The sequence below is a fragment of the Salarias fasciatus genome, chromosome 2 (assembly GCF_902148845.1).
Source record: "Salarias fasciatus chromosome 2, fSalaFa1.1, whole genome shotgun sequence".
NCBI classification, from domain to species: domain Eukaryota; kingdom Metazoa; phylum Chordata; class Actinopteri; order Blenniiformes; family Blenniidae; genus Salarias; species Salarias fasciatus.
This window is the reverse complement of record NC_043746.1, coordinates 25,191,736-25,207,714: the sequence shown is the minus strand read 5'-3', so window position 1 is coordinate 25,207,714 and position 15,979 is coordinate 25,191,736. Positions and strand designations below refer to the sequence as shown.

The following is a 15,979-nucleotide window of genomic DNA, read 5'->3' as shown; positions in this document are numbered from 1 at the left end:
CCTGACCACTTCCACTCTGCTGTGTTCATGTCAGTCTGCCAGCATGTGAACCAAAAGGGCAGCTTGCAAAACAGACGGTTTCAAACTGTCTTTTTCACACGGAAAATAGGAAAATTGCCAAATAGCACGCAGACTCTCTTCAACACTGAACATCAGACTCATTTGCTGAGGAAGAACATGCAGCTTTGACTGTGGTGCTGAAATAGAGTTTGGCTCAGCATCATTAATAAAGAAAAAAGAAAAGAAAAAAAAAAAAGAAAAGCCCTGAGACGGGACTTCCTTTTCTCTGCTGCTCGCCGAGGTTACTGAGAAACTGACTCAGGGACATCTGTAAATATCTGCAATCCTGTAACTGAATCATCTGTAGCTCACTGTAACTGTCTGTGTACCAGTTTAACCGTGGAGAAGTGGCGCGCGCGCGCGCGCGCTCAGTCAGTCAGACTAATTCAAGTTTATAAAATAAAAATATAAAAGTTTAACAAACTCCCCCATCAACCGGCCGATGGGGGGAGCTGATCCGGACCGAGACTACAGCCCGGACCCGAATCGGGATCCGAGACCTCAGACCAGGACAGGAGAGGAGGGGAGAGGAGGGGTCCCTCTGAGGACTCCTGTCACTGACAGTCTCATTCAGCGGACACTTCGAACCCAACAACCGTCAGATCAAGATCCAAATCCAGATCCAGATCCAGATCCAGATCCCGGTCACGATCCCGGTCCGAGTTCGGACCCCCGGTGAGAGCCCGGCACGGAGACCCCAGACCGGGGACTCCCTGTCGGACTCCTGAACTCTCTCCAGCTCAGACAAACAGATGAACAAACCTCACCTCTGATCTCAACTGTCTGCTGGTCCTGGTCCTGATCCCGGTCCTGGTTCCGGTTCTGGTCCTGGTCCTACTCCAGGTAGAACTCCTGGTCCTGGTCTGCCCCGGTGTGAGGTCCTCGGCGCGGTGCGGACTGAGAGGACCGGGACTCTGGGAGGAGAAACTCAGACACTGAAGTCAAACAGGAGCCGAGCGGCCGCAGCTTCCGGGCTCTTTCACAATAAACCACAACAGAGAGGAAGCTGCTCATGTTTCGGGTTCGATTCCCTGCAGGATCCCACTTGACTCACGTGATTACAGTACTTTAACTAATTCGAAGAAAAAAAAGGTGGGTTTGAATATTTATTTATTTATTCATTCTATTTCATGCAAAGCACTTTTGGGTGATCTACTGACTGGACTGTGCAAAAAATGGATGCATTATTTTTTGCAAAGATCCATCGATAATTGATTTTATTAAAACAAATTTGCATGCTATGGTGGCATTTATTTATTTATTTATTTGGTATGATTGAACCAACAAGCTTTATTTGTCCATCATCCCCAAAGCACAGGACATATACACAAGAAGTCAAGATGTTTCTTTCTACTCTATGCGTGCATGACTGTCCCTGTGTGTAGAGTTTCTATCAGGTCTCTGTTCCCTGTAGGGAATTCGATGGCTGCTGATGAAGATGGTGAAAACTGTGATGAAGATGAAAGTGATGATTGATTTCCCTTTATGTCACAGTGGAGAAATTCATTGTTAGCAGCAGTGCTCACACATACACACAAAAATAAATTTACATATTTAAAATAAAACCCTGCAAAGAAGATTAAAATAAAAAGAATAATAAAATAAAATGCACATGAAAAACAGAGCAAGTCCAGACGTAAAAATAATGACGGCGATGATGAAGTTTGTGGTGATGAAGAGGGGAATGATGATGGCAATGGTGTTGAAAATTGTGATGAAGCTGCAGGTGGTGATGATGATGATGGACAATGACTGGGGTGGTGCTGCTGCTGATGATGATGATGATGAAGATGACAGTGATGATAATGGAGACTGTGGTAAAGATAAAGGTGGTGATGAAGATTGTGTGCTGATATTCCTGCTGCCAGAGTGATTGTCTCTCAGTCTGATGATTTCGGTTCGATTCCAGTTCCCCCGCTCTTCTGAAGTGTCTCTGAGCAAGACATTGAACCCTGAACCCTGACAGAGTGCTTTGCATGGCAGCCGTGACGTGTGTGAACAGCATTCCACCGCTAATGTGAGTAACAGTGAAAACGGTGAGAGCTGCAGGTCACGAGGACTGTCCCGCCGATGATAATGAAGATGGGGGGGTGATGAAGATGCTGTTCCTCTTCCTCTCCTCCCGTTGGGTGTTGGGCCGCTCAGGAGGACGTCCTGTAAGAAGCTGCAGTTTCCTTCTTCACAATAAGAGCGGAAACAGGAAGTCCCTGAAACAATAAGAGGCCAGAAGACCCGGAGAGGCAACGCATTCCTCACCCGCCCAATACGTCCACACACACACACACACACACACACACACACACACACACACACACACACACACACACACACACACACACACACACAGAGGTAAAACAACAGATTACACGTGAGCGGTGTTCAGAGTTACTGAGTTTATTCATTAGTTTGACATCATGAATGAATCGATCAGAAAAGCCCCGCCCACCCTGATATTGACGCCAGATGATTGAAAGCTGCTGTTGTCAATCAAAAAAATGGTTTGTTTGATTTTTCATTAAGTATAAAACCTACAACCTGAGCTTTGAGTGGTCTCGTCAGCAAAGTGGGCGGAGCCCTCAGATTTCAACTACAGAACCGTTTTGTGTGCCGTCATGGAAACAGGCGTGAGGACGGCGGGCTCACTTCATCGGGGAAAAGGGACATGCGTACATGAGGCGAGCCGTCTGCGAGTCCAGGTGGGCCACGCTCTCCCTCACTGGCACAGAAGGACAGAAACTGATATTTAGAGACACACGTTTAAACAGAAAATAAATTTAAAAAATCCTGTGCAGCTGTGTGAAGTCTGCCTCACCTGCAGCCACCACCCTGGCGTCGTTGTGAGCTTTCTGCCGGAGTTCGGCCCGCTTGTCGGCGTTCTCGAACCACCAGAGGGCGTGAACTGAAACACAGGAAGTGACATCGTCTGACGTGCAGTGACGTCATCTAAAGCCATGTAAAGGGGGGGGGCGTCATTCCTACCAGTGTTCAGCTGTCCGTACTCGTTGTGGAAAGCTCCCAGCAGCTTGCCGTACCCCGATGCATCATGGGAGGTGAGGGCGGCCTGGAACGAGTGGCCCCACACAGCCGGGCCTCCTGGGCGCATCCGGAAGGAGACGAGCTCAAAGACACCTGAAAAACACGCGCGCGCGCGCGCACACACACACACACACACACACACACACACACACACACACACACACACACACACACACACCTGAGGTCAGGGCCTGCTGATTTCACCGGGGCTGTCACCGTGGGGGCGGGGCTTACCGCCCTCCTGTGGCGGCCTCCTCAGAGTGCACCAGGGCACCAGGTACGCCACGGCGTTGTCCTGAGACGTCAGCATGGGGATCGCCTTGGAGAGGAAATCTGACACCCAGGACGGATCCTGAGCCACAGCAGCACGCACCCCCGCCCGCTGGGAGTAGCTGTCTGTGAGTGCGAGTGTGTTGGGGGTGGAGGGTTAAATGTTAATTCCAATAGCATGAAGAAGAAATGTCTCACTGTAGCACAGTAGAAGAAGCTCCTCACCGTACTTCCAGATGTGGAACACCTGGTTCATAGCGCCGTACTCCACGTTCCAAAAGCCCAGCAGCTCGGAGTGGGCGGTGCGCAGGTGGATCTTCTCATTGGTCAGTTTGAGGAAGGCGGCGGTCTGGTCTGGCCGGATGTTGTAGGTGCGGAGCTCGTAGAAAGTGGACTGTTTCTGCTGGGGCCCGATGGCCAGGCCTGCACAGGGCTGCAGCCCGGAGGACGGGAGGGCACCGCTCTGACCAGGAAATTCACAACAATGGGATGAGAAGAGTGAGCCATTGGTATCACACCCACTGATACTTCACACAGGGATTCCTGGATACTCCCTTGCATCTCATTTGTAAATTTCAGTGGTGGCCAGGAAGTTAGAGAAGCTGACTCGGGATCTGATATTGGCAGATGTGAATCCTCCCTGATGTAGAGTCTTGACCCCCAGAATCTCTCTACCCTCTATAAGATCGATCAATGAAGTGTACAAAATAGCTGCTGACTGGGGGAAATTAGAAAGCTGGGAGGAGAACAGCTCACTGCAGTTTACTAGAGAGTGAAGCAACAATATGAGCAACTTTTTGGCCATATGTTGAGCGGGAAAGTGGTTCTCTAAGGGCCTCCACACACTACAGGATAATCGGGCCGAATTTTGCCCCGATCCTCTCCTCCCGATCGAGGCCGACAGGGTCCGATTGTCGGGAGTATGCAAATGAGTTCGGGTCCGATCTTCGTGTAGTGTGCGGTGTGTTCCGAGAGATTTTTTCCGGTCGGAGCCTCTCGGGAGGCGTCGGAAGGGGAGATCGGAGATAATGAACATGTTCAATATTTCCGATCGCAAATCTTGTAGTGTGTGGTGCGCTCCGAGAGGCGCCGATCAGCTCTGAGTAGAGCTGTCCACACCCTCGAAATAAAGCTCTCTGATTGGATGAACAGCTCCGTCTCACCAAGGTGCCGCTGATTAAAAACATCCACTCACAGCTGTCAGAGCTGGATGATGAATATATGTCTGTGAAATATATTCACTATATGACAGTGAAACAGAAAAGCCAGAGCTCTAAACTCAGCCGTGCAGAAAGTGATGGTTAATCCTATCGCTCCTGGATGAACTGGATCCTCCATTCAGACCCAAACTCCGATCTAATATCTGCATCTCCGCCAGTCCTGCAATAATCCCAATGTTTTAATTAATCTCCGTTATTAACCATCACGGAAGAATGGGGAAGAAAAAAATAATAATAAAAGAAAAAAAAACTTTCCACTGATTCCGTGCCCTCAGAGACAGAGCGGACTATAATGAAACTTTCCTAATCAACGTATTTTTACTCTGATTTAAACTATCAAATCTGTGGACATAAAGAATGATTTAAGATATTTGATGATTTAAAAAAGATTTAAAAAAGTAGCTTTTATTTGACACGGTCTGCTAATAACTTTATTCTACTGCTGCACTCGGGACTCAAAAGTAAAAAAAAAACAAAACAAAAAAACACACAAACAGATTAGCTAATAAGCTGAATTATTATTAAATGTAAATTATAATAAAATGATCTGAAACTATGTTTCCCTCTTCTGTACTGGAACATTTAAATTTTCTAACAAGGTGCTGACAGTCCGTGCTCCGTGCGCACGGCGGGTGGGGGTCTGCACTGAAGGAGCGATACCGATGTGAATGAATGAACTGAGGGAACGAATGAGTTCTCCACTTATTATTGAAAGTGGAGATGAATGTAAAACAGCAATGAAGGGAAACAGCACAAAGTCACGTCGGACGACGTGAGATTTGGAGGAGTGAGGAGCCGATTCTCGGCTGAAGAATCTGCTAGTGTGTGGTCTGCTCCGGAGTGACACCACATACTAGACGATCAGGAGAGGAAGATTGGTTACGATCTGTCCTCTGCTGTCTTGTAGTGTGTGGTGTCTGAATCGGGGAAGATTGAAAAAATCCTGTAGTGTGTGGCCGGCTTAACGACAGGGGTCTGCAGCCTGCCGATGAGCCTCAACATTACCACAAAACATTCCAGAAATAAACATTTCATCTTATTTTTGTTTTGCGCACACATCAAGTCATTTTCAAAACAACTTTTAACTCTTCACTGCAGTGGCGGCGCCAGGATATTTTTTTGCAGGTGCTACAAGGTGCTGACCCAACTGCTGATGGTGCTTTTAAATTCACGATGAAATGCCATTAAATACAACATCAACAACCATGACGCACACAAATAAGTTTACAAACATATTCAACACCCATTCAGCACGATTTAAAGGTGATAAATTAAAATGCTTAATTCATCTAATCTTACCTTAATACAACACTGAAGAAATAAGCAACAGCCTGCAGCAGCGCCACCAAAGCGCTGCATTTTACGCATGCGCACTACAGCTTTGGGTACAAAATCCACCAAATTCTAAATAACATGCAGCTTAGAAATCAACAGACCTTCTCATATCACATCCAGAATACATAGCCCAGGTATAAACAAGAACTCAAAATAAATGCAACATCTTCATAATATATTTAATCAACACTACCGCCACAAAAACGCATTCTTACCTGTTGATGTCTTCATAACAAAACAACGATCCTGTTGTGGTTTAGGGCAAAGGCATCTATGATCTTTTCATGGTCCAAGGCTCGGGTTCTGTCTGAGTTTATTGCCAGCAGTGCCGGTTTGCTGCAGGGCAGCTGCCCCTCCTCATCTCTTTGGTCCTGCTCTGGTCCTGGCATCTCTAGATTATCATCAACAGAGCAAGCCTGACTTCTTTTCCCACCGTCAGAAGTTTTTTTGACCATCCGTGGACATTTTTAAAAAACAAAGCCATCCATCTCTGCACCGTTCATCTCGCAAACTACCAAGTTAACAAAACATGCCTCACTAGCCAAAACCGGAGGAGTTGGGTCAAAGGTTATGTGCGTAATCTCGTAAATATTTCGGCTTTTTTTTTAATTGGTAGTTTTTATATTTTCTTATTCAAAATTAATTTGAATGCGTATTGCACAGCTGCAAATAAAATTACATAAAACATTTAAATCATTGAAATTTTTTGGGGGTGCTACGGGGGTGCTTTGAAAATCCCAGGGGTAGCTGAAGCACCCCCAAGCCCCTCCCTGGCGCCGCCGATGCTTCACTAAAAAGGGATTGAAAAAAAAAAAGAAAGAAAATGTCAAAAATAGGAAAATAGCTAAAAGCTGCTAACAGGTTAAAAACCTAAAATGACAAGAATTTCTTTAAATACACAGTAAATATTGTATAAACACAAGCTGAAATTGGTTAGAAAAGATTGTTGACTACACTAAATTGTAAATGAAACTTCATAAATGCAAAATATGGGGAAATTTATACAAGTCAAAACTGTGCATGAAACTTTATGAGCTGCGTAAACCTCATTTGAAAGGTTAAACCACTGACTGTATATAAAATGTGAATAAAACATGCTTTGCAGCTCTAGTTAAATTTCATTTAATTTATGCGAATAAAGTGCTGTTAACAGTTCCACCTGGAGGTCAAACATGAACAAAACAGACAAGCTTCACTTTGCCCAATAATCAAACAAAGACACTGTAATTTACAGGATACAGCTGTAACACAGGAGTTTCCCCACATTTAACCTCAACTATTTCATCTAGACAAAGTTATATCCTCCGCTGCAGTTCTAAAACTAAGCAAAACAACTGCAAATAACTTTACATATGTCATGATAATATCATGATATACTCTCCACATGCACCCCTTCCTGAAAACTAAAGTCTGAGCTCAAAAATCATGAGGGAAACACTCAATATTTCACAAATCTGTGACATGTCTACTGTAGAGGCACACTGACAGTCCTCTGCTGCCCCCTGCTGGATCCTTCAAACAGCTACAGTTCTCTCTGGGTTCTGGAAGTGACAGAAAGGTTAAATGAGGACAGGACCTGTGGAGAGGAAGCTGGAGGTCTCAGGGAGAGAGTGAAGGCATGAAGTGCGTTCATGGTGAGTTCACGGTCCTCTCTTTGGGGCCCCTGGGCGCGTTAATGTTAAAATCGAAGTTCCAACCATTAACTGGAACCAGTCCAAAGATCAGAGACATATACACGTGACACAAGGACGACCCCACAATCAGAACCACATTCAGAACCAGAACCAGAACCTGGTGAGGATGAATGAGTGAATCAGAGAACGAGCTGCAGCCCTGGAGTTAGTGGCTGCAGCGTCAGGAGGCTGCAGGTCAACCCGGGGGGTTCTGGGAGTTCAGGCTCAGCCCAGTCCTGATCCGGTTCAGATCTGGGTCTGGTTCCGGTGTGGACTCACCTGAGCAGCAGCAGCAGCGGGAGCGCGCAGGAGCGCGGCGGATCTCAGTGCACAGCGCAAATTCAGCATGCTGCCCAGCGAGAAGCAACAACCTCAGAGCTGCAGAGAAGCACAGAAAAAACAGCTCGTGATGGGTGGCTCACTTCTCTGGGACAGGACGTCCCACTCCGCACAGGAAAAGACCTGCACAACCAAGCACCTGTTCTCACTGCGGCCCTGTTTGACTTCCCCCCATACCCTCCTCCCCCGGATCAAGACAAGCCAAGTCATCTTTCTTAATATAGCACGTTAAAAAACAACCAAGGCTGCCCGAAGTGCTTCACACGTAACAGTTCAACATAACCTGTGAATAAATACTGAAAGTTTGAAAACTGTTTTTTTGTTTTTTGTTTTTTGTTTTTACATTGGTATTTTATTAAATGGTCTACATGGCACTCTATCTGGAAAGTAAATCTAACAAGATCAAAAAGGAAATACTTCCTCTGTGTTTGATTTCCAGTCAAGAAACTCTGGTAACAAATCAGTCACTGCTGAAAGTTGCAACGTTAAAACTTCAACAATTACTTTCAACTTTATAGTTCACTGTTCAGACTGATGAATAATTTACATTATGGACTGAAAAAAATGCAACTCAAAGCATGATTAACGATGGACAGGCCAGCTCTGGTCCTCTACCAGAGGCCTGGGAGCTTCAGGGTTCTGCAGGATCTTAGCTGTTCCCAGCACTGCGCTCTTCTGGACAGAGAGCTTAGATGTTGTTTTTGGTATTTCCTGGAGCCATGCATCCAGCTTGGGGGTTACTGCCCCTCGTGCCCCATCTGGCACCACTGTTGCCTTCACATCCCACATCTTCTCCAGCTGCTCTTTCAGCCTTTGGCATTTCTCCAGCTGTTCCTGGTCCTTCTTTCTGATGTTCTGTCACTGGGGATTGCTACATCCATTCCTTGTCATGTTTATCCACCACCACTATGTCTGGCCAATTGCCTGTCACCAGTTTGTCAGTCTGAATCTGGAAGTCTTGGCTTGATTGTTCTCCACCACTTTCGGAGGTGTGCTCCATCTAGACTCTGGAGTCTTCAGCTGATACTCGAAACAGATATTTCTGTATACTATGCCTGATGTGGAATAATGCTTTGTTTTCAAAGTTCTCGGGAACACAGTGTGAAGGCCGCTCTGTTTTGTCTGAAGTCACTTGGAAACAGCGTCTGCTAGTCTCGTGAGATCTAGCTATATGAGTTGGCATGGCCGGAAGTGATGCCAGAGTCGGGTTGGATTCTCCCCTGAGCAACAGCCTTGCTCTCAATCAGCTGATTTGTGTGTGCTTCCTCTGCAATCCTCAATAAATCCTCCTTGTGCAGCGTCAACACCTTGACTCGTCATCTTTGGCTCTGATTCACCAAAAATTCCACAACAGTTTGGGGGCTCGTCCGGGATCTAAATACAACATAAACGAGGTGAGTGCAAATGTTTCCTCTGTTAAATATTTAACTCAGGAAGTAATGCCTTACCTGTGGGGATGTTTGACTAGATAAAAGAACTATTTCATAGTTGATTGGAATTGTAAAAGCAAATTTCTAAACATAAAGAGCCAAAGATGTCCCTAAATTTTTGATTGATTCTTATCAATCAATTGCTAATGATTAGTAACAATTGGGTTGTAATAATAATTTAATTCTAACTTGGAACTGTGGCTGAGAGAGCTTAGGAAGAGTTTCTAGACTTGGAGTCTGGACGGCCATGGGGGCCACTGGCGTGGAAGGGCTGAGTCCCTGAAGCGACTTTGTTTTCACTCGGATTGGATCCGATCCGAGATTGACGCACCGCAGAGCTTGGGGGGTATCTTAATATAGCCTCTTCACCAGGGCGGGCCTGGTGCATGTAACAGAAGGGTTGATGATTTCCCTAACGGGCTGACCTGCACTGTTGCAACTGTGGGTGGCGTCGCGTGTGGAAGTTTCTACTGGTGAAACTTTTTGAAAACTGGGTGAGTGTGATTCTGCAGGTCACCTCACGACTCTGACTCTCTCTTTCACGTTAAAAGAAAAGGGGGTAAATAAAGAAGAAGGTCATGATGCTGGGAGGTTGTTTAGGTTTGTAGAGGACATGTGTTGCTGTTTGTGTTTCTGTTTTGTGTGCAGTTATTGTTTGTGCTAACCGTTTGGTAAACACCAAAGTGTTAAACATAGGAACAGAAGAGACAGGGAGTAGAACAGCACAGCGTGGTCTGATCCCGTTGAAAGTTTTCAGCAACTATTCGATAAGTTCACACTGGTCGGGGTGGTCAGCAGGATCAAGATATTGGAATGTTTAGAAGAGTCACAATCTACGGCCCGAGCCATGATTTCTGGCTGGTTACGCAGACAACCGAGTGATCTGAGAACACCGAGAGAGTTAAAGTTTACTTTAATGCATGGTGGTTTTGATTTGCTGGTTCTGTTTAAAACACGGATTACGACTCCTCACTCGTGCCACAAAACCGGTTGTAGAAGAGAGAGAGAAAGAGAGAGACAGAACAGAGAGAGAGAGAGACAGAACAGAGAGAGAGAGAGAGCAGGGAGACAGAGAGAGAGAGACAGAAGAGAGAGAGAGAGAGAGAGAGACGGAACAGAGAGAGAGAGAGAGACAGACAGAAGAGAGAGAGTGAGAGAGAGACAGAGAGATAGAGAGAGCAGGGAGACAGAGAGAGAGAGAGAGACAGAGAGAGAGAGACAGAACAGAGAGAGAGAGACAGAAGAGAGAGAGAGAGAGAGACGGAACAGAGAGAGAGAGAGACAGACAGAAGAGAGAGAGTGAGAGAGAGACAGAGAGATAGAGAGAGCAGGGAGACAGAGAGAGAGAGAGAGAGCAGGGAGAGAGAGACAGAACAGAGAGAGAGAGACAGAGAGAGAGACAGAGAGAGAGAGAGAGAGAGAGAGGCGGAGTGAAGAGATGAAGGGTTTGATGAACAGGGAGGAAGAACAGGAAGTTAAGAAAAATAAGCAGGGATTTAACCAAAGGGAAGGTTTTCAACCTGTTTGTTTTGTTTCCTGTTTTTTACATGTTTAAAATAAGGAATCCATCAATGAGTCAACAAATTTGTTTGTTGAACATGTAATCTACTCCACTATTTTTAACCTCAAGTCTACTGAGGACACCCAAGATTTGAATTTATATTCAAATTTTTCAATCTAATAGCCTGTCTGATCACGACGGGGTTGATTAATCTATGATGTGATTGATGATTGGTTCTCTGAGAGAGATTCACTCTGCAATCTTAAAAATTGATTTATCTAAAAATCGAATTCAACTGCAGATTAAACCAAAATAAAGGAAAAACAGTAACCTTTTCCTAAAGAGAGGGAATACAATAGAAATAGATTCCTGCTTATATCTACATTTGGTCACAAGACAAGCTGTCTTGGCATAGTTTTTCATTATTCCTCTGAGGAACAAACTTTGAATGCAGCATTTTATCAGATGAATCAAATAGAATGTCTGCTACTGACAACACAAAACATCCACTGGTTAAAAGTAACAATACTTTGAGCAGTTTGTCTAGAGACATGCTTTGCACTCATAAGTATTTTCTGACACTGGTACTTTTACGGGTCATTGAGCATTAATCAGTGTAGCAGTATTTGTACTTCAGTACTAAATTTTCAGAAACCTCTGCCTCTGGAAATTTGTCAAAATGAATTTCTTTTTTTCCATCTTCAGTAGGTGGGCAGAGGCCAGGAGAGCCACCTGTGAACCGTTTCCTGGATAATGCTGTAAAGCAGTGATTCAGGCCTGCTCGAGAGAAAACTGATTTCTCCAAGACTGCCAGCTGCATGCAGGGTCAGAGGTCGCTGCTTGAGTCATTGACAGGTTTGAGGATGGTTCCCTGAGGACAAACTCTCAGGATGATTATTCATGATTTTCTATTGAATTCACTATTTTAAACCCTCCAAAGTGAACTGCAGAAAGCAGTTCTTTCAGTGGTTCCTCCTTATCAGACTGCTGAGGAGCCGAGGACCCTGAACAGAAAACAATCCAGAGAAAATATCAGCACTAGTGAGAGAATGGAGACGAAGGTCCACCAGTCACACTGTTTGATAGACAAATATGATAATATACTAATATGTTTTTCTCTCTTGAGTGTTTGTTTTGTTATAAAGTCCTGTACAGGCACTCGCCGCTCCGATCCACAGCCCCGATCCTCACGGCCAGCTGCACTGCACCAGCCAACCGGGAGGGAGAAGCTCTGTCAGTGGCGGGAAGTACAGACATACACACGCACACACACAGGAGTGATGAAACTCAGATTTTAGCGAGAAAATTGGTTTTTCTATGATGATGACATGTGTGGTGATTCTCTGTTCTTCTGTTCTGCTGAGACTTTCCATACAGGAGGGGAGATGTTGTGACTGCGAAAGCAGTGGACACATTCTTGGAGACGGCTGCTCCTGGTGGCTGGGTGGCTGGCTGGGAGGAGGCTGTGGAGGCGGTGGGTTTGATTACGATGTGAAAACATCGGACGTGATAACGGCGTCCCGCAACGTGATGAAAAATATGAGGCAGCATGACCGCGACAAGGTCAGGCCATGAACACACACACTGGGGGGAAGAGAGATTAGACTTTAAAGAGTTTTAAATTCCTTACTTTTTTAGCTTTTGAATGAATTATGTGTTTTGTTTGTTTTATAAGTCACTAGGAAGATATCAGTGGGTCGACGGGCTGAACCGTCCTGATCAGACTGAACCAGAGGCAGCAGGAAGCCTCCATGATGGTCACTTCTCCCCCACATTACTGTAACCTGAACACAGGGTGTGGGGCTTTAGTGAAATGGTTTTAATTATCGACCAATTGCTCAGATGGGTGAAGAATTAAAGTGAATTAATTAAATGAATTTGTTTCAATACAGTTTCAATGAAATAACTTGGAGGTCACATTCCGGGTTTTCAAACTGAGGGAAGGGGGAGACAGAAGCAACAGGTTTATCTCGACCTTCCCCTTCGACATAACAAAACTAGCATGACAATGTTTTTACATGACTGTGCTACAAGAATTTGTTACTGTCTATGAATCTACATTCCTAACTTTGAAATCTACTGAAATGAATTACATTTGCACCTTTATTTGATTTAGTTGGAGAATTTGTGGACTAACTATAAAGAGATTACTCAGATTTAGCATCGACTAAACCTCACAGAATCACACGGGAGCTAAATGTCTAACTGATACAGATAGACAATAGAATGTTTGTCCAGAAGTCATGGGAGGTATTGAATGTTTTATGAAGTCATTGAATGATTCAGTGATGTTTAGTACCGAGTCTTTTTACACCAAGATGAAGAGGACCTGATGGGTGGACATTTTTCCAAGATTTTATAGAAATCAACTGAACTGTACTATTTGCTACTTCAAAATCTACTGATTTTAAAATCATTTTGTCTTTTGGACCTCTGACTCATGCTACTATCCAGTCGTTGACCTGTCTGACCTGTCTGCTGCATTATTTTCACTCAGATTGGATCCTGAAAGGCAATATTTGCCTGCATTCACCTAAAAAGGTAAATAATGCTTCACATTTGGCCCAGGACTTTGTCTCTAGTCTGGGAGTTCGTGCATCGGCAGTGAGGGGATCTGGATCTGGACCTGTCAGGTGGAACTCTGATACAGTATGAGGTTGATGTTTTCGCACCAAAAGGTTGAAGGAAGCTTGAAGAGCCTGACACTGTTCTACTCCTGAACCGTCTTCCTGAGGGAGGCCACCGAGCATCCTGAGCCCAGCTGCAGCTGAAAGTGACGTTCCTTGGACACGTTCTGGAGGAGAGGATCTGGAGGGGAAGAACAGGTCCTGGTCTTCGGGAAGACCTGAACTGTGGTCTAATCTGCCGCTACAGACTAAAGGAAGAGACGTTGTCTTTTCTAGGTCTGGCAGAATGCTGTCGTCACTGGATTTTTGGCTTGCAGCTGTAGACTCTGTGTTTGAAACAACCACACAAGGATGTTTCTGCAGGACTGGAGTGAACAGAGACAATGTCACGTGAGGGTTAACATCTGGAAGAAGACTAAACATCAGCCTCTGGTCTGGGATTACCTGGCTACGGACCGCCCTGTCATCTCTATTCCAAGAGAAGGGACGGTTCTCTACAGGTATTCCGGTTCGGACACATGGATCACGGTTTCACCCTGATGCTAATTTCTCTTGCAGACTCCTGACTGTGATCCTGGGCTCCTAAATAGTCTGTGAGCAGCTGATGCTCCAGCAGAGATTATCACTGCAGCAGGTTTTGGTTCGGGGCGATGGATGCGTAGTACATGCGTCACATTCTGCTGCTGGTGAATAAAGCACAGAGTGCCTGTCAGCAGGGGGGTCGGGGTGTGAAGCCATGTTCTGTGGTTTTAATTTTACCTTGGAAATATCTGCTCAATTGAATATGTGTGAATGTGACTATGACTGTGTTACGGCTGACAAACTAACTTACTAACATACTAACATTGACATTGATGACTGACTTTGAGAACGACCAGATGTTCAGTGTTTTATTGTTGTTCAATGTGTTTGCTGATTTTAAGGGTTTTTCTTTCTTTTCTTAGTGTAGCTTGATTGGACACATCGCGGCCACTGATTGTCTTTTGCCTTCCTGGTTGATTGGCCTGGACCAGAATTGATTGTTTGGCATGAAGGTATTTGCAGCTGTCACTGTCCCATGGGTTGCTGGTTTGTTTAAATTGTGCATCCATGACTGAGAGCTGCTTGGTGTTTTTGTGACAGTGGATCAGTTGGAAATGGTCGTTGAAACATAGGTAACTTAGGACATATAAAATAAAAATGACAATGCACTTGGAGGAGCTGATCTTATTGATGTTTATGGAGAACATTAATATTGACATGTGATGCAAATGAAAAGTGGTTTTACTTTGTCTGGCTTTACTGTTTCCGATAGTGAGTTAGATTATTGTTAAAATTCGAATTTATTTTGTGTCTGGTTTTGTTTAAATTGAAATTTAACAACAGGAGGGATTGATGTGGAATAATGCTTTGTTTTCAAAGTTCTCGGGAACACAGTGTGAAGGCCGCTCTGTTTTGTCTGAAGTCACTTGGAAACAGCGTCTGCTAGTCTCGTGAGATCTAGCTATATGAGTTGGCATGGCCGGAAGTCATGCCAGAGTCGGGTTGGATTCTCCCCTGAGCAACAGCCTTGCTCTCAATCAGCTGATTTGTGTGTGCTTCCTCTGCAATCCTCAATAAATCCTCCTTGTGCAGCGTCAACACCTTGACTCGTCATCTTTGGCTCTGATTCACCAAAAATTCCACAACAATGCCCACAACCTGGTTATGGCGTTCCATGTCTGCCTTTCCTGCCAACATCCTGCACCCTGCTGTGATGAGCTGGACGGTTTCAGGGGCTTCCTTGCACAATATATTTTTTTTCTGTATAAATGTATAACAATGCAAGTTAGACTGCACTTCTGGGTGGAAAGCCCTAATAACTTCTCAGTACTCTGTGCTTGTACATGTGTAATGACAATAAATATGAATCCTAATCCTCCTGATTACTAAAGTCTCAATATTAGAAACATTTTATCTTTGGTGGAAAATACAGTGAGAAGTCCGCGGCTTTGAGGCTGCTTCATCTTTCACTGACATCTGTTGTGTTGTGTCCATTAATCTTAAGTAATTTGCTTCTCTGAGAACTTTAAAACTTGCTTGGTGGTTTGGCGGGCCTATTTGGAGCCTCTTGGGTGCCTGTTCTGGGCCACTGGCCCTCTGTTTGACGCCCCTGCTCTATTCTAGTCTTAGTTTTTTCGCTGCATTTCACGCGGAGTGAGACCTCCTGTCAGCCGTGAACTGTGACGTCACTATATCAAACCTCTTCGTGTCTGAGCGGATCAATATTTAACTGATCATTATTATTCACTGCCATGTTATCAGAAACCTCCGATGTGGTCATGCGCTGTAAGGTGGAGTTCTCTTAAAAATATATATTTAAGAAAAACTTTACCGGAAACGGAATAGAGTTACGAATGTATCGTCATATCCGGTGTCGAAGTTGTGATTTGAGAAGCGTGCGGGGCAGCTCGGGGTGGCTGGGGGTCACGTGCAGCGGTCATCATGTTGCAGGTGGTCCAGAAGTGTT

At 44.9% G+C, this 15,979-nt stretch overlaps 2 protein-coding genes across 3 annotated transcripts in view; both read right to left on the bottom strand.

The window, feature by feature from the left end:
• Window positions 1-13,698, bottom strand: part of arap3 (ArfGAP with RhoGAP domain, ankyrin repeat and PH domain 3) — a 28,375-nt gene extending 14,677 nt beyond the window's left edge. Inside the window, exons 1-2 of one of the 2 annotated variants that reach the window (XM_030102204.1) lie at window positions 13,688-13,698; window positions 828-839 (exon numbers count right to left, since the gene is read on the bottom strand). The gene's annotated coding sequence lies outside the window, so the exon portion shown is untranslated. Of the gene's footprint in view, window positions 1-827; window positions 950-13,687 lie in introns of those variants that run through there. The other variant, XM_030102193.1, reaches the window with a different exon arrangement.
• Window positions 2,445-8,024, bottom strand: LOC115396380 (protein NipSnap homolog 3A-like). The gene is made up of 6 exons (XM_030102251.1): window positions 7,874-8,024; window positions 3,592-3,829; window positions 3,331-3,492; window positions 3,040-3,189; window positions 2,873-2,959; window positions 2,445-2,776 (listed from the first exon to the last, which is right to left on the bottom strand). The coding sequence occupies exons 1-6, from the start codon at window positions 7,940-7,942 to the stop codon at window positions 2,700-2,702; spliced, it is 783 nt and encodes a 260-aa protein (XP_029958111.1). The 5' UTR covers window positions 7,943-8,024; the 3' UTR covers window positions 2,445-2,699.
• Window positions 13,699-15,979: the final 2,281 nt, after the last annotated feature.